Source organism: Brassica napus, chromosome C5 (assembly GCF_020379485.1).
Source record: "Brassica napus cultivar Da-Ae chromosome C5, Da-Ae, whole genome shotgun sequence".
Taxonomy (NCBI): Eukaryota; Viridiplantae; Streptophyta; class Magnoliopsida; order Brassicales; family Brassicaceae; genus Brassica; species Brassica napus.
The window spans coordinates 35,367,031-35,390,316 of NC_063448.1; the positions used below are offsets into that span (position 1 = coordinate 35,367,031).

The window sequence follows — 23,286 nt, forward strand, 5'->3', positions numbered from 1 at the left end:
TTGATAAATTTTTATACTCATTCACTTGCATGAGGTAAAATATTATGTTTTAATATTTATAAATGCATAAGTACATATTTGGTTATTAACATTATTTAGTTATAGATCAAATATAGTTTGACAGAATTTATGTATATCAGTAAAATCGAATTCCAATTTTTTTAAAAAAATATGTACATAGTTAGAACCTAACTTAGATAATATATAGTTAAAGCAATATATATTATTATTAAATAGGTTTTTAAATTGCTGATGATAAACATTTAAGAGAAAAAGTTTAATAACAAAAGCCCAATTAGATATCTAACAACTTTACGCAGGAAAAAAACCAGTTAGACGACCCAAAAAAAAACTATCACATCGAAAGAGAAGCCAAACAGAGGGAGATATTCGGCGAGTTCAACAGGAGAATCTCAGACGGTTTCAATGGGATTTTGAATTAGAAGATGTAATGAATGGATTAGTCGACAGTATCAAGGTACCAATTTCTCTGTATACGTTTTTTAAAGATCAATTCGTTATACTCTGTTTGAGATTAACGAATTGCCTTTTGTGTCTCATGTTCATAGTTTTCTTGTTTGAGTACGAAATCGAGACATAGACGAAGCAAAAGTGAACATTCAATACATCAATTGAAGAAACGTCGGATGCGGCTGTGGTGATGTTTCGTGATAAGAGTTGAGTTTTAATTGTGATCGAGATCGAGAGAAGAGCAGATCCGTAAACAACAAAGGGGAAGCCGACATGAAAGAAAAAAAGATAAGTTCTTTATTATTCATACTCAAAATACCTGTGAGTTGTAAAGTACTTAGAGATTGTTTAGATTGCTTGAATGTTTTATAGAAACTTGTAAAGATGATAAGATGATTGATATTAGTAAAATAAACGTCTTCATTGAGATTTTTTTATTTACTTGAACATAATATATCGTATGCAGGTAATAGAATTCAGTTTTTTGATTCTCAAAGTGCACAATGAAGCTGACAACAGAGCGGGTCAAAAACCAAAAGGTTAGTAAATTGTTGCTGAAGTTAAGCTATTAGACACATTGAGTTATAGAATGATCATAAGATTAAATTAATGTAGGACATATAGTATTGTTCTTGTGATTTGTCAACAGTTATAGTTATTTGTTTTCTTTTAACTTGATCTCACCGCTTGATAAATTGCATGTTGTTTGGATGATTGTGTTATGACCAACTTACTTAATAAGAATAACAACGTTTAAAATAATAGTACAAATAAAACTCATTCTTTGAGCTAAAAAAAAACCAGACAATAAGAAGAAAAAGGGCTTAGTTTTGACAATGAATAGCAAATACAGAAACTACACCTGTCTTGTTTGTAGACATCTTAAACCTGCATTGGCAAAAATAAGTAAAAAAATAACTTATCTGTGTATGTTTAGCTCAAAATAGAAAGATTATAAGTAAATAAAAATATTTACCTTGTCAAACATATTCTTCCAGATTAGCAAAAACCTCTTTGAATACAACATTTGTAGTTTTCTTTTGAGGTTTACCATCTTTGTCAACAGCTAGAATCTTCAAACCTTTTTTAGAAGTCACCCTAGACACAGCCACGTAGAGTTGTCCGTGTGAAAAAACAGGTCTTGGTAGAAAGATACCAACTTCGGATAGGGATTGCCCTTGGCTTTTGTTTATTGTAATAGCAAACGCCACTGCCAATGGCAATTGCCTCCTGCGCATCTTAAAAGGCAGTCGAGTATCTGATGGTGTTATCAACAATCTAGGAATATCTACTAATTTTCCAACCTTTTCTCCAGTTATTATCCTAGCTTGAACCATAAAGTCCATTAGTTGAGTGATCTGTAGTCTCGTGCCGTTCATTAACCAAGCAGAAGGCTCAATATTTCGCAGAACCATGACAGGACAACCAATCTTCAGTCTAAGACTATGGTTAGGCAAACCAGACACCTTAATAGTGTTAAGAAAATCAGGTCCTAGTGCTTCATTGTTGACTGAACCCTTATCTCTTGGGTCAATACTATCGGCACTTAAGTAAATCTTTTCATCACCTGAAAGCAAAACTCAATCATTAGTACATATATTGTATACATCTAAGTAAGAACGAATAAGAATGTAGAATAAATAAATTTACCATCCAGCATATCTAGCATGTAGTCATTAATCATATTGACATCTTCATTAGTCGGACATAGGATAGCTCTCTCTTAAAAAAACTTGGCCTCTTTCTTTTCATGTAGAGAAGCAGAATCACCATAAATGGCTGTGCTGATTGCTTCTATAGAATTTTTGGAGTCTGTTATAAGAAACTCTGATGGAATTTCGATCTCGGTTTCACCATCATTAGGCTCTGCAAGTTTACCATCCCCAATTTTTAATATCCAATCAGAAAAATCCCTAAGATCGGCAGCCTCTTCTGGTGACAAACCATCCGATAACAAACGCATGTTCTTGGTGAGCTTCAGAACTTTGCAGTGCTCCCAAAGATATGACGAATTCAGAGAAGCCAAAACGATCTCAGCCCTACCAGCTCCATTTATAACAGGAAGAACCTGCCTAAAGTCACCCCCAAAGACAATAACTTTTCCACCAAACGGCTGGTTCGCATGCTTCCCAACTATATCAGATAAGCTCCTATCCAAAGCTTCAAAACAATGTTTGCCCATCATTGGCGCTTCGTCCCATATAATGAGTGATGATTCTTTGACTAAATCAGCTTGATCAGTTCCAGGCTGCATAGTACATGATGAAAACTCATCTGGATTTAATGGGATACCAAATCTTGAATGAGCAGTCCTACCTCCTGGTAGTAACAAAGAAGCAATGCCACTTGATGCAACGTTTAGAACAATATCTCCTTGGCATCTAATAGCTGCAGAAAGTAACTTCCAGAGAAAAGTTTTCCCAGTTCCACCAAATCCATAAACAAAAAACATTCCACCATTTCCTTGATTCACAGCAGCAAGAATCTGATCATAAATTTCCTTTTGCTCATCTGTCATTTTCGGAACATCTCTATCAAGAGTCTCTAACAATGTTTTTCGATCATAGCTGCGCTCATCTACTATCAAGACATTAAAATCCTGAGTACTTGTCTTTGGCAGTTTTGGGTTCTTCGTTAATCTTGGTAGAGACGTACCGTTACGCCTCAACAGCTTCTCAATCTCTAGTAACGCATACTTTTTTTTGTCATTGTCGTTCAACACCAATCCTACCAATAAAAAAATTTACGTATAAGATACATGATCAAAATTTATTTGCGGCTTCCACATAGGTAGTAAAATTACATAATCACGTCCATAGTAATAAGTTCAAACCTGGTCTATTCAAATATTTCCTTCTGTTATGCTCTATATCTTCAGACAAATACCGCCACGTGTTTTCCCATACGACCTCTGGAAGAGACAGAGTGTTACTCATAAGCATAATAACAAACACTTGTCGTAGATCACTTGCAGAGCATTCATAGCTTCTCCTTACAAGATCATCAATGTACTCCTGATCATCATCTAATAATCCACGAGCAAAACATACATCTTTGTATTCAGGATAGAGAACTCCCTCGTAGGTCTTAATGTCATCATAACTGGTAGGCCCTCTGACAATGTTCAACAATATGCGCAAGAAATAAGCTGCTTCCTGTATCCGAGGAGCATAATTTATTCTTCCTAAACAGAAACCCCTTTTCCGCTTCTTCCAATTCTTAGACCTTTTGTCAAAGATATAGTAGATAGGAATCTGGGCATAAGTTAGTGTTCTTGCAAACTCATCGATTTTATTCAACTCGAACCATGCCAAGAACATTGTCTTTTCAATGAGCTTACGACTGATCACTACTTTCAGCTTGTCTTTTCCTTTAAAAGTGACCACTTGTTTTCCTGGTAGATGAAAACTAAGCTTCTCAACAACAGTTGATCGATAGTGAATAGGAAATTTGAAAATTCGCCAAGCTGATTCACAAGAAGACACATATCTGCATAAGAGAAATAGACAATTAGAAATGTAAATATGTATCACATCTAAAAATCAGGTACAATGTTCTGTATTAGTTCCATACCTGCAATCGAAAAAGTCCTTAAGTTTGTTTCTTTTCTTTTCCATCTTTTCCATAGTAATGTCTTCATTGCCCAACTCGTTAGCAACAATGAGATCTGGCGGTTCCACAGCAATAGTCACACGATCTTGTCCCTTATTAATGTACTTGAATAAGTACTTGATAGATCCAGCTTGGTTGCACCACTCCACATTAATATGAGCTCGGAAACGTAGAGATAGTCTCTTGTTATATGGAATAACAAACCGATTGTCACATTTGTATCCATTCTTCAGGACAAAGTTCTCTGACTGTTCGCGCCTTCTATAAACCGGAAATCCTTCCTTATTAATAGTGGTCTTCTTAGCAAATGGTTTAGGATACGACTTAGAGCACAAACCATTCTCCATACATGGAGAATTCATATTAGCTGCTCCACAAGGACCATGAATCATCATATCTTTAATAACTTCATAAAGTTCAGGTTCTTCGAGTTTATCAGGAATCTCCGCAGAAATGATATTGTCAATGTGATCGGTTGTAGGAAACTTGTGCGAAGGATCCATAAATAAGAGAATGTGTGCGTGTGGTAAGCCACGTTTCTGGAACTCGACCGTGCACTACAAGAAAACATCAAGGATTCTGAGGGAAAAAATCGTCGGAATTTCGTCGGAATATCGTTATTCCGACGAAATTCCGACGAAACACGTCGTCGGAAATAATTCCTCGGAATTTTTTTTTTCCTCTGAAATCCCTCGGAATTTTCCGACGGAATTCCGAGGATCCCTTGTTTGTCGGAAAAGTCCTCGGAATATACCGAGGTAGAACTTCGTCGGGATAATTCCTCGGAAGTTCATCGATCGATGCGTGTTTGGACATATATACATCGATCGATAGGAGTATACCGACGGACTTTTTCCTCGGTTTATTCCGAGGAACTGTTCCCTCGGTATATTCCGAGGGATCCGTTCCTCGGAATTTTCCGAGGGAGTTGTCCCTCGGAAAATTCCGAGGGAAATGTCCCTCGCTATATTTTTTAAAAAAACGGATCGATCGATGCGTTTTTGTTCAAAAACGCATCGATCGATCTAGTGAAAAATATAATTAATTTCCTCGGAATGTAAAAAATATTAATTTTTTTGAAAAAATAAAATTTCTGAAATTTAAATTCGAAAATATGAAATTAAAAGTAAAATTGAAATCATATTAATTAATATTCAAAGTTTCACAAATAAAAATAAAACATTCCGAGATTGGGGAAAAAAAAACTACGGGTTTGGCACGTCCGGGAACACCTCGTTCGGGTACATCCTCTGCATCATCTCCATCATTTGCTGGTTCAGCCTCCTCTGTGCCTCATAGCCCGCCTGTTGAGCCGCCATCTGGGTCTCCAACAAAGATATTCGATCATCTTTGTCCTTCAACTGAGCCGTAAGTACTTCTGGATCAACAAAGGGCGGTAGTGCAGAAGAAGGAGGAACCGACCGGGTGCGACGACCCAAACCGAACAAACGTCCCTTCTTCTTTGGAACCGACTGAATAGAAAAAAACCAAATTTAGAAATTTAAACCAAGAAATAAATGAATTGAACTTTAAAAAAAAAAGAACTTACGGATTCAACGATTTCGTTGATTCGAAACCGGGACCAGTTGGTCGAAGCCGTCAAAGCGTCATCCTCGGTTTGAAGCTGAGACACTTAATCTACCACCTGAGTTTGGACCAGGTCGACCACGTCCCTCACAAGACCGTCATCAATCTGGCCGGTCTTCTTGTTGGTATACGCCCTCCTCATTAGGGCGAGATCATCGACCGGCTCGCCATCATTTTCTTCCGCCTTGAAAAAAAACATAAAATTAAAGAAACATTAGAAATTAGAAGAAATGCACAATAAATTTAAATTCTGAAACTCAAATAATTGAAGAAAAAGCGGTTGAACTTACCATGCGATCTCCGAGAGTGGCAATAGATTGAGCACCCAAGTTATGCTTGTAGATGCCCTTCCCTTTACGGTCGCTCCTGCGGTTGGTGGAGTTGGTGGAAGAAGTTTCTTTCGTCTCCTCCTTATCCCAATGCGCACACAACTCCTTCCAGACCGTGTCGTTCATCGACTTTGGGACCTTTTAATTAAAAAAAAAGAAAAAGTTTAATAAATTAAAAAATAGTTTAATAAATTAAAAAATTGTTTAATAAATTAAATCGAACCTTATTGATTTCCCACTTCTTCTTCCACTCGTGGATCTGCTTCCCATAGTTGTCCATTACATTATGGACGAAGTGGTGATAGATAAAGAGCGTCTCATCGGAATTCCAGTTGAACTCTTGCTGAAAAAAAAACATAATTAGTAGAAAATTTATATTAAAGATTAAAAATATAAGTAAAAAATTAGAATACTTACCGCAAACTGACGAAACCACAGAACCTGCTTGTCGGTTGGGAAGTGAGTGAAAGTCGGATGTCCACTGTCGAGGGCCGAGTACATCATACGGTTGATCCATGCGCTGATCCCGTTCCCGGATCGGTTGAACCTTATTAAAAGAACAAACGGTTAATAATGAATCCAAATTTAAAGAAAAAAAAATGTTACCATGTTTGACCCCGTCCATGTGGATACGGAGTGAGATACGGAAGATGGTCACGACCGGGCTGTTGAACCAACTCCACAACCCTCATCACTCCCGGAGGACCCGGAGGAACAGGAGCGGATGCAGCAGCGGGAGCGAGAGGAGCATGAGCGGGTGCAGCAGAGGGAGATGTATGGTTGGAGCTGTGGGGCGAAGGGGAATCCTGAAAATGGCTGGAATCCCGAGACTGGCTCCCCGTACCACCACGACCACGACGCTGTCGAGGCCGGGTCTGATCATCATGACACCTGTAAATTAAAAAAATATATTTAATAAATACAGAAATATACAAATTAATTTTTTTTATTAAAAAAAAATCCCAAATAATTTAATCACAGAAAAAGATTTATATATATTAAATTTTTTTAATAAATATATAAAAATAGTTCTAATAAACAAAAAATAGTTTTAATAAATAAAAATTGTTTAATAATTACAAAAAAATAGTTTTAATAATATATATATATGAAAAATATTTTTAAATCCCAAATAATAGTATTTAATCACAAAAAAAGTTTTATAGATATTTAAAATGTTTTGTAAAATCCAAAAAATCGAATTTATATAGAAATTTTTTTTGTAAAATCCAAAAAATCGAATTTATATAGAAAAATCGTTTTGTAAAATCCAAAAAATCGAATTTATATAGAAAAATCGTTTTGTAAAATACAAAAATCGATTTTATATACAAAAATCGATTTTATAAATACAAAAAATAAAAAAATTATAAAAAAAATTCTAAATCAATTCAACAAAACAAATTATTCAACCAAATCACAATTCTAAACCTATTATACAACCAAATCACAATCCTAACCAATCACCCTAACAAAAATCTATCAAAACTACACAAAAACCTAACAAATAGAACCTAAGAGAGTGGGATAGGGTCCTTACATGATTTGTGTAAGAGAAGAGGGAGATCGCCGGAGATATCATCGGATTTCAGGGGGAAATCGCCGGAGAGAAAGAGAGGAGTCGCGCAGAGGAAGAAGAGAGAAATGGGGAAGAAGAAGGGGCTCGTGGTTATAAAACCTAGGGTCCGACGGACATTATCCGTCGGAATTCCGTCGGAATTCTAATTTCAATTTTCGCGAAATATTTGCCCGGTAAAATGAAAATATTCCGAGGAAATTCCGACAGAGAGTAAAATATCCGTCGGAATTTCCTCGGAATATTCTGAGGAAATACTGAGGAACTAGTGTTTGGGGTTTCAAAACATCAATTTTTTTTGCCGTATTTCATTTCTTATACAATTGTAATGCATACCATTGAGGATTCTTTGTATACATGAGCATAAACCATGAAATAACAAATTTCAAAACTAATTGAAAGTATTCCCTTTACCGTTCATTAAAAGGTATAAGTGTTTCTCTTATGTTGCGAGATTTCGTTCATACAATCGGAAAAGTGTGAATTATACGGTAAGGAACAAATTTTTGACTTCATAATGAACGTAAGACACTTAATAAGGGTTATATAGGTGTTATTCAAACGGCAAAACGTTGTTTTCGGTTTAAAAACCCTATTTCCTCGGAATTTCCTCGGATTATTCCGAGGGAACTCCGAGGAAACCCTCTTCTTCCTCGAAATTTCCTCGGAATATTCCGAGGAAATTCCGACGAACTAGTGTTTGGGGTTTCAAAACGTAATTTTTTTTTAAAAAAAACGCATCGATCGATGCGTTTTTGAACAAAAACAAATCGATCGATTACTAAGATGGCCCGGGCCGTAAGATTGTGATCGATCGATGAGAGTATCCCATCGATCTATCGACAATCTGAATTGTTCCTCGGAATTTCCTCGGAAAATCTTGTATGTTTTTTTAAAAATGCATCGATCGATGCGTTGTAGAACAAAAACGCATCGATCGATTACTAGGATGGACCGGGCCGTAAGATTGTGATCGATTGATGAGAGTATCCCATCGATCTATCGACAATCTGAATTGTTCCTCGGAATTTCCTCGGAAAATCTTGTATGTTTTTTTTAAAAATGCATCGATCGATGCGTTGTAGAACAAAAACGCATCGATCGATTACTAGGATGGCCCGGGCCGTAAGATTGTGATCGATCGATGAGAGTATCCCATCGATCTATCCACAATCTGAATTGTTCCTCGGAATTTCCTCGGAAAATCTTGTATGTTTTTTTAAAAACGCATCGATCGATGCGTTATAGAACAAAAACGCATCGATCGATTACCAAGATGGCCCGGGCCGTAAGAATGTGATCGATCGATGCGTTATAGAAAAAAAACGCATCGATCGATGCGTGTTCGGAAAACAGAATTATAAGGCAAAACCCGACCTTTTTTGGATCTAAACCTTAGAACTCTCATCCCCTCTGATTTCCCCTATAATTCGCCCCCCCTTTCTCTCTCTATAATCATCCGATTTGAACAATTTTGGGCTCTATTCCACTTGATTTTTCGAGCTCTACCTGATTCCTACACTCGTCTTCACCCTAAGACAGGTATACTCCGCGAATCTCCACATTCTGAAATCGTGTTCTTGAGCAATTTTTTGGGTTTTGTGAATTTCTTATTTCCGTGTTGATTCTTTGATCAAATATGCATGAAACAGATGTTTAAACATGGAATAGAACACAATTGTCTGTGATCAACGAGTTTGAAACATGATTTGAGATGATTTAGGGATAGAGAATTTTTTTCAATTTCGTTTTTTTTTATCACAACTCGATTTCGCTTTTCATTTTCATGTTGCTTTGAGTTCTTAATTGATTATAACCATGTTGAGAGCAATGATTCTATTTTGTAGAGAATGAAGCGCACGAAAACATCAGCAAAGAAAAACACACAAGAAGAGGGTTCGTCACAGCTGGAGAAGCAAAGGCCAAAGAAGTGGGATAAGTCTGATACCACCCACTACAACAACATGAAGAAGGTAGCCGTTCCGGCTACACAACTAGCATGTCCTGAGACGATGACAATATTGGGAATCAAAGTAGACATTGAAAGACTGTTCCAGAACATGGGTCTAGGCCAACTATGCAACCTCAAGGAACCCACTTATCCGGAGTTGGTACGCCAGTTCATAGCATCCGCATACGTCACCCGTCCCGATGATAGCCATCAGGAAGGTTTTCTGGCATTCGTAGTGCAGAAAGTATACTATGAGGTATCTTTCACAGACCTCTGCGGACTATTTGGATTGAGTGCGGGGGAGAGGACATATGGTCTTTATTGGACTTCAGAGCTGTTGAACTTCTGGGAAACGATTGGCACAGGGGTTTATAGATCTTCTTAGGCAAAGGAGTCACTTATCCGGAGCCCAGTACTGAGATATGCGACACGCCTCATTGGCTCATTGCTATACGGGACAACCACAGCCGCATCAGTCACGCAATGGGAGTTGTGCCTCCTGTACCAAGGTGTGAGGCATTTGCTACCGGCATTTGGAAACTCTACATTCCCACCTGCTACTGCCTTCAACATGGGAGCGGTGCTGGCCGCAAACTTAGCAGGATACAAGGGGAAAGTAACCAAATCCAAGAGCAATGCATGTGGATTTGGTGCAGTGATTACTCGGATCCTTAGACATGTGGGTGTAGACTGCGAGAACCAGCAGGTAGCACTGGACAGATCGAACAACATTGCTTGGAACTACCTGGATGTTATTTCTCTAGTAAGTAAGGAGTTCATAGCTGGTCCCCACTCGAGGATCCATCGGGATGGTCCTTACGTCTACGTATTCCAGGACCGAGCGAAGAAAACACTCTACTGCCACCTGCCTCAGATCGGCCTGACTGCTCTACTTTCAGAGGCTGCAGTTGAGTTCCTACCCCCTGCTACCGCACTAGTAGACAAGCCATCCTTCTTCACGCCAAAATATCAGACCAAAGGCAAGGGCGTGGTTGATGAAGAAGGACAAGATGAGGCTGCACAAGCCATTCCAGATGATTCACAACCCCATCAGCTACTCCCATCAGACTCCAGCCAGTACAAGCTGCAAGAGCTTCCACCGAACGCCACTTCGCGCCAGCAACAACATTGGAGAGATCAGAGCATAAAGACAAACAACGACATGCTACACAAGATCTGGGCTGCCATTTCACGTATCAGGCCGTGTCGTTGCCAAAAGGATGATGTAGTTTATCGGGACAACTCTCCATCCAGCTCTGGTTCGGGTTCGAGTGGTACACACAGGGTAAGAAAGAGGTCCAAGAGACCCAACGATGCAGGAACATCTGGAGCAGGAGACGAGGAGTAGGAGTTATCACCGGCTATTTTATTTTCTATTCTATTCTAACGTTTTATGGTCTCATTTTCTGTTAATTTTGAACTGAGTTTTTTTTTAGGTTTCTTAATTATGAGTTCGTATTTCTTTTACATGGTTTCTTTGTTTTATTTGGTTGTGTTTTGTGTAGCTTTTAATTCGTATTCAGCTTTGCCTTGCTAGATAAACCAAATAACTATTATCCGAGGAAAGAGGTTATATCAAGTGTTCCTCGGAATTTCCTCGGTATTTCTTAAAAAAAATATATATATAAGTTCAATGGTAGTCTGTTTCCGAGTCATCATCACCAGATGAATCTGAATCTGGATCTTGGTGAAACTCTCCAATCACTGGTTCATCCTCTACGTGAACGACGGCTTCCTCTCCAAAGTCGGTTAAATCGACTACAAGGCCAACTCCAGCTAAATCTTCTGCTGCACTACAGTTGCCGGATGTGCTTGGTTGTAGTGGGTCTTCCAGGACCACCAAGTTCCAATTCTCTTGCCAGGTGAATAACAAGATGCTCCATAACATCAAAAAATGAGGGAGGAAATATCTTCTCAAGGTTGCACTGAATCACGGCTATGTTAGTCTTCAAATTTTCAATACCTTCAAGAGTCACTGATCTCGTGCATAAATCGCGGAAGAAACCACTTATCCCTGCAATTGCTTCATGAACATTTCGTGGTAATAGTTCCTTGAAGGCGAACGGAAGGAGGCGCTGCATCATTACATGGCAATCGTGGCTTTTCAAGCCAGTAAACTTTCATTCCTTTCTGCCGATACAGTTACGCAAATTTGATGCGTAACCGTCTGGAAATTCCACATCGTTTGAAATCCAATCAAAGAACGCATCTTTTCCCGGTGCATCAAGTCGGTATATGGGAAAAGGAGCCCTACCATTCTCATCAACATGAAGTTCTGAACGAGCACATATATCGACTAAATCCAGTCTTGACTTCAAATTATCCTTTGTTTTACCTTGAACATTAAGGATCGTGTTCATGAGATTGTCAAAAAAGTTCTTCTCAATATGCATGACATCTAAATTATGCCTTAGCAGATGATCCTCCCAGTATGGCAGATCCCAGAAAATACTTTTTTTGTGCCAGTTATGTAGTTCTCCAACAGCATCTACCGGAAAACGCTCATGTCCACCGACTTCTGGCGTCCTTTCTGCACCAAAATCTCTTAGTTGTATCTTCAAATCTTTCCCACAAATTTCCGGAGGTGGACTGTCAAACACCCTCTTGTTCTTCGTAAACAAATTCCTACTCCTACGATATGGATGATCAGGTGGTAGGAATCTCCTGTGACAGTCAAACCAACACGTTTTCCTTCCGTGCTTTAGTTGGAAAGCATCAGTGTTATCTTGACAATATGGACATGATAGCCTTCCATGCGTTGTCCATCCAGACAACATACCATATGCTGGAAAATCACTTATTGTCCACATTAGTACTGCCCGCATTTGAAAGTTTTCTTTACACGAAACATCGTATGTTTCAGCACCTTGAGCCCATAGTTGTTGCAACTCATATATTAGTGGCTGAAGAAACACATCAAGTGATCTCTTAGGATGCTCTGGTCCGGGAACGAGAATCGAGAGAAACAAAAACTCTCGTCGCAAGCACAAGTTTGGGGGGAGGTTGTATGGTGTAAGAATGACGGGCCATAGAGAATACTGTCTTCCACTCTTGCCAAACGGACTGAAACTATCAGTACATAATCCAAGGTAGACATTTCTTCTCTCATATGCAAAGTCGGGATACTTTGATTGGAAATGCTTCCACGCTTTTGCATCTGAAGGATGTCTGATCTCACCATCTGTTGAGTGCTCCGCATGCCATCTCATTGGTTGCGCTGTGCGTTTAGACAGATACAACCTCTGCAACCTTTCCGTCAAAGGTAAATACCACATCCTTTTATATGGCACTGGAACTCTTCCACTCGTATCTTTATAACGAGGCTTTCCACAAAATTTGCATGTAACCCGCTGTTCATCCGCCCTCCAATAAATCATGCAGTTGTCGCTGCATACATCTATTACCTGATACGATAAACCAAGACCAGCTACGAGTTTCTGAACCTCGTAGTATGAACCAGGAGCTACATTATCCTCGGGTAGAATACCTTTTACAAAATCAGCAATCGCATCCACACAGTCTTCAGCCAAACTATAATCTGTTTTAATGCCCATCAATCTTGTAGCAGATGATAAAGCTGAATGACCATCTCTGCAACCTTCGTACAATGGTTGCTTTCCAGCATCCAACATATCATAAAATCTCCTAGCTTCTGCATTGGGTAAATCTTCCCCTCTAAAATGATCATTTACCATCTGCTCAGTACCTACACCATAATCTACATCCGTTCTAATTGGTTCTTCTAATCTAACCGCTGGCTGAGGTTCACTAGTACTACCATGTTCATAATCAGTTTCCCCATGATGATACCAAATTTTGTAACTTCGTGTAAACCCACTCAAATATAGATGAGTCCAAACATCCCACTCTTTAATAACCTTTCTATTTTTACAATTAGAGCAAGGACATCTTAACATACCTGTTTTTGCTTCCGGTTGTCGGTGAACTAACCCCATGAATTCAGTTATACCTCGTTGGTATTCTTCCGTAAGCAATCTCGTGTTCGGATCCAAATGAGGTCGATCGATCCAAGAACAAAAATAATTTGAAGAAGACATATTTTTTATGAATCAAATTCGTGTGTAAATAGAGTAAGAGGGAGGATGAAGATATGAAGTGAATGAAGAGGAAGAGGAGTGCTTGTATTTATAGTTTAAATCCTGCCGACATACCGAGGAAATTCCGACGGAATTCCGACGGACAAAACTAGTTCGTCGGAATTTCCTCGGAATTTTGTAAAATCCCCCAACGGCTCTCCAACGGCTATAATATTTCCTCGGAATTAATCGGTTTTTTCCGAGGAACACAGTTTTCCTCGGAATTTCCTCGAAATATTCCGACGGACTGTAGTTTCCTCGGAATTCCGTCGGTATATTCCGAGGAAATTCCGAGGAAACCCAATTTTGTGTTTCCTCGGAATTTCCTCGGAAATTCCTCGGTATATTCCGAGGATTTCATTTTCCGTCGGAATGTCCGTCAGAATATCGCTGTTTTCTTGTAGTGGTGTACATCGCTGTTAGGGAAAAAAATTATTAGGCTCAACCAAACGAAATAAAGATGTGGGAAGCTAAAATATAACTTTATTCCTAACTTACATGCAATAGTCTTTCCAAGAAGATTTTTTTTGTTAAGGCATCCATCAATGAATCAAGTTTCATCTTGAAGATCCTACAAACAATGTCTGATCTATCTTCTGCCTTTAGCTTTTGAGACTTAACATATCTTGTGATCTCCGGCCATTTCGGATTACAAGTGAAAGTGATGAAAAGATCTGGAAATCCAAAGTGCTTACATACGGTCATAGCATCCAAGTAAAGATTCTTCATATATCTAGGACTTCCAGTGAAAGAAGCTGGTAAGACGAACTCCGATCCTTGATCACTCATATCAACCTTTCCTGCATTCTCAGACTCTTTGATAGAGTCATAAGTATCTGATCGCAAAGTAGGTTGATTAAATCTCAGATAGCGTAGGCGATTAGACTCTATAGTAGTGTAGGCATCCACCAAGAACTGCTGAAATAGTCTTCTCGAATGCAACAGAGAATGAGACTCATTCTTACGTTCATGAAGGCGAAAAGCAAACAACTGTCGCATACTGATATTAGGCTTCTTTTGCTTCTTTGTAGCTTTTGTTACACCTTTCTTAATACCAAGTCTGAATCCATCTTCTCCATAAGTAAATAACAGAGGATATTGAAGGGCAAGATAAGAAGCATGTATCTCGTTTATTCGCAGTAGGTTTCCTGATTTATGTTGTAGAACAATATCCCTTTTATCCATATCTAGATTGAAATCTCCTGGAATGAGCGCAGCAACTTCTGAGGCTGTCGGAGTATTATATGTTCTCCCATCCTTAGATCGATCACTTACAATCCTCGTATGAAAAGAATCCTCTGGTGCAATATGAAACCGATCTCTCGCAGTTCTGAACTTTTTGACATATGGATTCACTTCATCCAACATCTTCATCAATTTCTCAATAATGTCTTTCCTCAGATTATCCTTCTTATTGGAATTGAACCCCCTTTTACCAGAGCTGCAATAGAATTTAGAAAATACCATTTACATAGCAAACGGACAGACAAAACGCTTGAGCTGTAAGGCTTAAAAATATTTGTATAAAAGTACCTCAGACAATTTGCTCTATTTTCAACTTCATTTTCTATGTCAGCTATGTAAAGCTGTCCGAACTTTGCTTGGCTGTCATTATTAGGAGTTAAACTGCCCATTAGAAGATAATTTTCTCCTTGTAGAACCAACATGGGTGGTCCTTTTCCCTTTTGAACAGATCTCTCTACTTTCCCACCAAGTGAAGTAAATGAAAAAAATCATGTTATAAGGTCTCATATTCTTCTGGAAATGCTTGCTTTCTGAATCATCACCTTCCATCAACTTTTTTAGAACACTTGGTGGTTCTTTCAATAAAGGCAATTGCACTTGGCCTTGCATACAGCATAGTGAAAATGTAGGAATCTTAGCATTCCGGCGCTTGTTCAAACGTTCTCCATACCACATCATTGCACCACAATGTGTACATGTGTATTTTGGATCACCTTCATCAGTATATTCTGAATTTACAACATCAGCAAGAACATTAGGCACATACTGATAAATAAAAGAAACACTTTATAATAATTATTTTAAAAAGACAATACCATCTTTGTTTTGTCCTTTTGTAGCTGCTCTAGACTTTTCTGTATTAAGTAAATCATGTTCAGAAGATGGAAGATCAACATCTTCATATTCATACTCTGAATCAGTAGCATCTAGAGAGCTACAGTCGAATTCTAGTTCACAAGTCTCATCTATATTTTCTGTAAAAAAACAAACGAAACAAAGCTTAGATCAAAATATTATCATAGAAAATCAGATGAAAATAGGAATATATAAATTATGACAACAGACCTCCAAATTCAGTATCTGGAAAAACCGTAGATGTTGGTGATTCTTGATTTTCAGTAGCCAAAGAAAAGTCAATATTGGTAATGTCTTTCAAAACTGCTGATGTCCTCTTTCTTTGTCTCTTATCAGGCAACTTCCGAAATGAGTTCTCTTTTCTCTTTTTCTGGATAGATGCTAAAGGCACGGAGAACATGGAAGTCAGGGTTAGTGCCAAGGTGGAAATGAAATAACAGAGGTAATAGTTCAAACTTACATGATGGAGATCTGAAACAATTTTGCTGCTTTGATGTACTTGAAAGTTGTTTTGAACCAAAATCTCGGGCTGGATCAATATATAAACAAAACAATTTGATGTTAGAAATAGAATACAAATCAATTAGATTTAAAGTGTATAAGCATTCACCAAACCAGAAACATTACATGTGTTATTTTTTTTATATGATCGAATGATAGACCAATTGATTTAGGCATCTGTGGCTGCAGGACTTGAGCTAAACCAAAGACAATAACATGTTTTTGTTTCAATGTCTCAAATCAAGGCAACGTCATTAACCATACAATGCAACAGGTAACTGATTATCACTTACATGTTAAATACGTCAAACAGCTGCTCTGTTTTGGGGAATGTGACGTTTGGTTACGGAAAGTATCAAGTCCTAAAAGGAGTTTAACACCAAGAAGTTGCATGTTAGAACCTGTAGCAAAATTTAATCTATACAAAATGTCAAATCGTCTTAGATGCTACACTCACCAAGTTGCAATCTCCGTATATTTCTTGGTGTCTGGGGTGATAGCATGCTGATTTGCTGATATATGGAATTTGTATTACATGGAACAATCCGATTTTCAAGACCCTCAAACAGTCTGTAATATACTGATCGCAATGGAATGTCTGCGTTTGTGATGGAATTTGTGCAAAACTGACTTGCATTGCTGAATGTTTGCTTATCTTTGCCGGTCTCTGGAGTGATATTGTTATTAGTTCGATCTCCATTGTCGTGAACTGTTTTCTTCCTCTTCATAGTTAGACTTCCTAATAGTGTTTTCAGAACATTTAGGATTTAATCGAGGAATAGGGAGGAAGAAGGAGTCGGCAAAAACGTTTATGTTTTTGGGGATAAAATCCTAAATGTGATTTTTAATAACCTAAGAATTAGGACCTTTGTTATTTTGCCTGCTTATAAATATAGGAAGTAAATATATTAGTTAATATTCTGGAATCCCAATTTTATATAATTGATATATTTATTTGTAAAAATTAATAATAAATATCCATAAAACGTGTTCCTTTGATAAATAGCTATGAACTAATAGTTTATTAATTATTAATTCTAAGATCTGTTGTGATAGATCCTACGTACCAAACTAACATGTTTACGTTTTTACAAACAGGTGGAAGAACAAAGGACCAAGGAATATATATTTCTGTTTCATCTAGTACCATAAGATTGTTAAGTATCATAAGGTATGTCTTTTTATCATACTATATATATAGTTAGAAAGTGCTAGGACTGACAGGGGAACTGTTTTGTTTTATTGATAGTGAAACTTGGTTAGTTATACGAAGGTTTAGTGTTTTTTTACTTAACATATGAAATTGAAAAACAATTAATATCATCTATTATTTGAGAAAATAACAATACTTTTATTAAAATGTCTGAAATAACAAATAAATAGTAAAATGAATTATTGTTTCTGAATAGAAGAATGCAAAAATAAAGATTAAAACATAGAAAAAATCAACATAAAAAGAAACACAATTCGCAGTGTTACTCTTCCTTCTCCTTTTCCACTTTGATCGAGGCTCGGCACAACTTTTTAGAAGTTGATGTTTTGTCTGAGAGATCAGCATCTTCCTCTTTGCGTTTTGTGAAAGGTGTTTTGCATTCTTCTGATTCATTATGGCTTGCAACTTCCAGCATGAGCACCTAAGATACAAAATTAAATCCTCATCAAAATTATAATATAAGATAAATACAAATATTACGATGTATGTATAATATAGGAAAAAAACTCACATCACACGAAGACATGGTAGAAGATGATGTGCCAATCATTGAGTTAGGCTCGGATTGGGATTCCACTTGAAGAATTTTATCTCCAGACCAGACCTCAAGAACTTTAAATGTTTCTGCCCCATTGGTCACATTGTCAGAGCTTACAGAAATGCCAAAACAAAAAGATTTTCCAACTAAATCTCTGATAGATTCTGGTAGGAGGTCTGGATCTTCAATCTGTGTAGAGGTTACAAAATTAAAATTTGGCGCATATTGTAATCATTTTATGTCAGAGCAAAAACCAAACTTTACCTCATCATAGGAGCCATCCCACAGATCAACAGCTTCATGTCCAACAATGGTCATACCAACAGTGTTAAGCAGCATCAACTTACATGTTTCTGTGTCATCCCTCACAATCAAATGAAGCTTGAATCTATTAGAGTAAACGGATATAAGTTAGAGTGGTCTGAAATATAAAGAAATATGAAATAAACTACTAAGATCAGAAAAAAATGTTCTTACACAGGTACCACTTCAGTGATGTTAGCTTGGCATTTCCCACAATGCCAGAGTTGTTTGTTATCATTGTTTGACCTTGAAGGAACAATCTTACCAATTTTAATAGCACGATGTTTGCAACCTTTATGCCCAAAATAGAACCACGACCAATCAGTGTCAATAGCTTCAATTGAACAAATGATTTTACAGTTCTCCACCTACAATTATATATGCACCTTTAGATTAAATCTGTTATGACCATGTTATGTTTAGAAAAGTCTACAGAGACTAAATAACTTTCTAAATAAAAACTCATAATTATGAATATAACCTGATTTGCAACAAAGAGTTCAGAGATCGTCTTGATCTCAAGACCATTCCAGTCCTCTTCTTGTAAAACAACCTCCTTCTTACCATTTCTCTTCTCAATAAGAGAAAGAGGGAGTTTGTCTTCCATCAGCCTATACATAAATGTAGACAATACAAATGTCAAAGTAAATATTAATATAACCAAATCGCAAAGTTAGGTGATGAAAACTTACTTTTCCTTGAACTTTAATGCCTCTTCCATTGTTGGATCAAGATAAACAATGGACGCATCAAATGCATTTGTTATTTGCACCTCACCTATTAACATTTAGATATAATTGAGCACATAAAAAATGTACAATATAAGTGAAGCTCTAATATGAATACACGGTAATAATAATACCTCTATAGAAACTTATTTTGGCGAATCTGATCAAACAGATCAGTGGTTGTTCACGTTCAACATAAGTCTCCAATTGCTCAGCATATTTTCCCCACAAACAACATGCAATGTCCTTACCACTAAAAAAACACAGCAATTAGTGCAAGTAAAAGACAACAGCGTGTATCAGAGCAGAAAACAATTCAAACCAAAACGTACCTTGAGTCAACCAAACGAAACTGAACTTTCTTCCGGTCTTCTCCTTTCACTTGCACGGTTTGAACTGGTTCAAGGCTTACAATTTTCCCCATGACATCTTTAAGAAAAAATCATGTTAGTATACAATTTGAAATTCAAAACCAAAACTGGAATATAGTAGTCAGAAAGATCGACATATAGGCATTACCAATAAGGAAGTGGGTCTTTAAGGTCCCATCAATGATGTCTTCGTATTTGGCAAGAGATAGAAAGATGTCATCTTCAATTATGTCAGAATTTGTAATGACAGTTTCATCACTGATCGTCATCTTGTATGGATGGGTGGTTGGCCGATATTGGCCTGATGCTTGGGAAACGGTAAACGTTGTGAGAACACGCCATTTCCCCAGTGGTAGTTTTCGCTGAACACTTTGAATATGATTCCTTTTGCACGTAGCATGAATCTTTTCACCCTACAAAATAAGCACAACATAATGTAAGTTGGTGATAGCAAGGAACAGAAAAAAAAAATGATTGATTGTGTTTTGAAACTTACACGTTCATCGGTTAGAACCATTTGAAGAGTCTCTCCACCAAATGAAGTGTTTTGTCGCCAGGAATGTAACAATTTCACTTGGGATCGCCATTTAGTCTTATATGGCTTCAAGGTTTTGACAGGGTTGAGAATTGCATTGGTCATCATTTTCTTGTAATGGTTTTGATCGCACCGTGAATTAGGTTCTTTAACGTGCAACTCATGGTATATATAGATATATAGGTGAGATACAGATGAGAATTAAATCATAATTAGAAATTAGAAATCTTGATGAGCAAGTCGGGTAAATAAGGAATATACTTAATGTTAAGAATATTTTTCAAAGATTTGACATGTTTTATTTTTTGATTACGTAGTTAGTTAGATATTATTGATAGGAATATACTTATTGTAATCAATTCAACTTATAATTTCGTGATTATCAAGTAAGTAAGTAATTAAGATTGTCCAAGATTTTTGGAATGTTTGATTTCTTAACAAATTTGAATTGATATTATCCGATTTATCAATTTAATGATAGGTGGCGATATTTATTCTAAATGTGAAACTTTAAATGTAGGGGATTATTATGTTAAGTAATTAAGATTGTCAAAGATTTAAGGAACAATTATTCAATTTCTTAACAGATTTGATATAATCCGATTAATTGTTTTAATAATTGGTGGTGATATAAATTGGAAAAAAATAAAAATCACTATTTTAACGAAATGGTTTGTAATTTTTTGTCTTATATAAATATGGAGTAATATAATTATTTATAATTTAATAAACAGGCAAAACGAAAATGTTTAAAATCGGAAGTCAAAGTTGCAATTTTTAAACAAACCGAGCCTAAATAACTCATGATATTCACTGTAATACACAAAGTATGATTTAGAAATATTATTATATTTACTATACTATAGTAATATATTAGTTTTGGTTTTCAGGTTATTAATCAAACTCCGAGAAACCATTTCGTTTAAAGGAATTTTCGTTTTGATTACAAATGGCAGCCCAAAAAATTGTAGACCAAAAACGTAATGGGCTTTTATAGTGAGATTCACGTGAAATATTTAGATTGATTAGCCAAATTGTTTTTAATAAAGCTAGTGGCAAGGATTCGTAATTACTAAGAAAATCTAAGGGTTATTTTACATTTGTACTCCACTTTTAATAGGATAGATATCATCAGTCACCACCTTATTCTTCACAGGAATGTCAGCTTTTAAAATCCTGAAAATTTTAATAAAATCTTTTGGCTAATGCACAAACAGGTATACCAAATCGGATTTCTAACCGAGAATATCCAGGCGGTTAAGATGTCAAAGAGAGCTCTATGATCGGTAATAAGATTCAGTGAAAGAGAATGATGTTGGCAGAAAACGAAGCTTCAGTGGTGGTGGTCGCTGAGGCTATTATAGTTAGATGATTTTTTTTATTTCGTGAATGTTTTTTATATAATTAGTTTTATTTTGCTGTATTGTATTACAATATTATTAGTGGACACAAAAAAAAAGTATTACAATATTATTCAAAATAAAAATAATTTCCAATTTTAAATATGATTTCAGTCTTTTTAATTAATTTGAACTTATAAATAAATTTGGTTTATAAAGTGATCAAAATGTATGGTAACAGTATTAGTAATTTGTGACCATTATTGGTTCCACGATTTGAGACAGTTTTCTGTTATTATTTATAACTTTGTTTTGTGACAATATATTTGTCATAATTAGTGACAAATTAGAGACATTATAATAGTAATAAATTATGACAGTGTTGAGACAACTAAGTTAGCAAGTAATTGTGACATTATTGTTACCTTTTCACCCGGTCACCATTTATGACGAATTCATTACTGAATATATTTGTCACAAAAACTGTGACGTTGTTGTTACCAAAACATATTTGTGACGACTGTATTGTAACCATTAACATTTGGTCACTAATTCGTCATAATATCTATATTGTGACTATAATATTTTTATTGTAACGAATGATTTCACATATGTTGCTTGCTCACAAGATAATGGTTATATAGTTTTCACCAGCCAAAGGCAGTTATTGGCATGAATAAAAGAGATGTTGGTGTACTGATCACCCACTATCCATCTTTATAATCTTGGTGAATTCACGTCTTTGATGATTATAGAAAAATCACTGGGATAAGTGTTAAACATTTTGAACAACACTGATTCGCATCAAGCCAACAAGTGATCACTGATTCTCTCCATCATTGGTATTGGGTCAGAAACCAACCATTTTCCATCTAAGAATTTTGGATGTGCAATATACATTTCAGTTGCTCCACCATAGAGCTTAGTTAAGATGTGTTAATAAGGTTGGAGATATATGTTGGATATGAATCTCTGTTGTTACTTAAGTATCTAAAGCCATCTCTGAAGGATATAAGTAAGGCTTTATATGAATGCTAAAAGTGAATTAGTATTTCCAACATAAGAGGGAGAAAATAAAAAGCTAGAAAATAAAATAAGTTGATATGAGTTATCATTGATCCTCGGACTAAAGAAAATGTCAAATAGAAGTCCAAAAAGACAATTCAATTATAGTGCTTAGTAAAGAAGTTGCCAGACACATTTGTTGACTCAAATAAATATAGTGATCAAGTCACATATAATATGAATTTTAAAATAAATCTATCTCATTGATCCAACATAATTTATTTGAAGTGCTAATTTTGAAAATGTTTATTACTAATTTTTAAATAATTAGTTTATCTGTAGTGTTGGTCAGAAGAACCACTACTATTGGAAAATCTTTAGATAATTTTTATTATATTTTTTGTTTTTTCTAATAAAAAATATTAATTTATATATAAATATTGATTTCAAAATAAAAACTTTCAAAATGCTAGTTTTGAAAATTTAAGTTACTAACTTTTAGATAATATTTTTATATTTTTACATATTTTTTAATTTTTTAGATTTTTAAAGGAAAAACCCCTCAACTGAGTTTATTTAATGTAAAACCCTAAACTAAAGATTTACTGGTAGTAGTGGTAATTATGACCGACAATGTAGACAAATAATTTAATTCATTAAATAAAGTTAATTTGAAGGTTATTTCACTAAATATTTAGTTTATAGTTTTATACCCAAAACAAATTTAGTTGAGGGATTTTAACGTTAATTTTTTTTAATAATATTCTTATAAAAAAATTCATTTAGCTCCAATTTAGATTTGGATAGCATAAACATTATTATGCCCATGCATAGCATGAATCACAATCCTACTTTAATATAAAAAAATTACATATATTTAGTATATGTTTTAATAATTTGTAAACGTATAAGCCGCTTAACCAATAATGTAGATGTATGTTCAGTCGTTCTAAGCGCTAGACATTGAGTCACCGGACCGTTTAGCCAATTACCGTTTGAGCTAGCTTGTATCTTTCGAATTTATTCGCA

At 36.0% G+C, this 23,286-nt stretch overlaps 3 protein-coding genes across 3 annotated transcripts; all 3 read right to left on the reverse strand.

Annotated features, from left to right (window-relative positions):
• Nucleotides 1-324: 324 nt before the first annotated feature.
• On the reverse strand, nucleotides 325-4,699 carry LOC125586845 (ATP-dependent DNA helicase PIF4-like). Its single transcript, XM_048756589.1, has one exon. It carries the CDS (start codon nucleotides 2,987-2,989, stop codon nucleotides 2,195-2,197), a length of 795 nt encoding a protein of 264 aa, XP_048612546.1. The 5' UTR covers nucleotides 2,990-4,699; the 3' UTR covers nucleotides 325-2,194.
• On the reverse strand, nucleotides 3,279-16,952 carry LOC125587224. Its single transcript, XM_048757429.1, has 9 exons — nucleotides 16,760-16,952; nucleotides 16,518-16,625; nucleotides 15,934-16,104; nucleotides 15,684-15,842; nucleotides 15,411-15,596; nucleotides 15,157-15,322; nucleotides 14,122-15,064; nucleotides 4,045-4,640; nucleotides 3,279-3,960 (listed from the first exon to the last, which is right to left on the reverse strand). The coding sequence occupies exons 1-9, from the start codon at nucleotides 16,950-16,952 to the stop codon at nucleotides 3,279-3,281; spliced, it is 3,204 nt and encodes a 1,067-aa protein (XP_048613386.1).
• Nucleotides 16,953-17,699: 747 nt separating this feature from the next.
• Nucleotides 17,700-20,017, reverse strand: LOC106358575. Its single transcript, XM_013798400.1, has 10 exons — nucleotides 19,874-20,017; nucleotides 19,526-19,790; nucleotides 19,339-19,435; nucleotides 19,141-19,259; nucleotides 18,971-19,055; nucleotides 18,760-18,889; nucleotides 18,453-18,646; nucleotides 18,240-18,363; nucleotides 17,949-18,164; nucleotides 17,700-17,858 (listed from the first exon to the last, which is right to left on the reverse strand). The coding sequence occupies exons 1-10, from the start codon at nucleotides 20,015-20,017 to the stop codon at nucleotides 17,700-17,702; spliced, it is 1,533 nt and encodes a 510-aa protein (XP_013653854.1).
• Between the last annotated feature and the right edge of the window lie 3,269 nt (nucleotides 20,018-23,286).

Bases quoted from the DNA above. Each gene is read 5' to 3' on its own strand.
- LOC106358575 (XM_013798400.1), bottom strand. From the start codon at position 20,017: ATGACCAATGCAATTCTCAACCCTGTCAAAACCTTGAAGCCATATAAG. The intron at 19,436-19,525 runs GTAATGCCTATA...TTTTTCTTAAAG, and splicing joins AAAGACCCACTTCCTTATTG to ATGTCATGGGGAAAATTGTA. The intron at 18,165-18,239 runs GTAAAGTTTGGT...ACCTCTACACAG, and splicing joins GGGATGGCTCCTATGATGAG to ATTGAAGATCCAGACCTCCT.
- LOC125586845 (XM_048756589.1), bottom strand. From the start codon at position 2,989: ATGACAGATGAGCAAAAGGAAATTTATGATCAGATTCTTGCTGCTGTG.
- LOC125587224 (XM_048757429.1), bottom strand. From the start codon at position 16,952: ATGAAGAGGAAGAAAACAGTTCACGACAATGGAGATCGAACTAATAAC. The intron at 16,626-16,759 runs GTAATACAAATT...ATTTTGCTACAG, and splicing joins TGAAAATCGGATTGTTCCAT to GTTCTAACATGCAACTTCTT. The intron at 4,641-14,121 runs GTAAGTTAGGAA...GTTTTCTTGTAG, and splicing joins TCTTGGAAAGACTATTGCAT to TGCACGGTCGAGTTCCAGAA.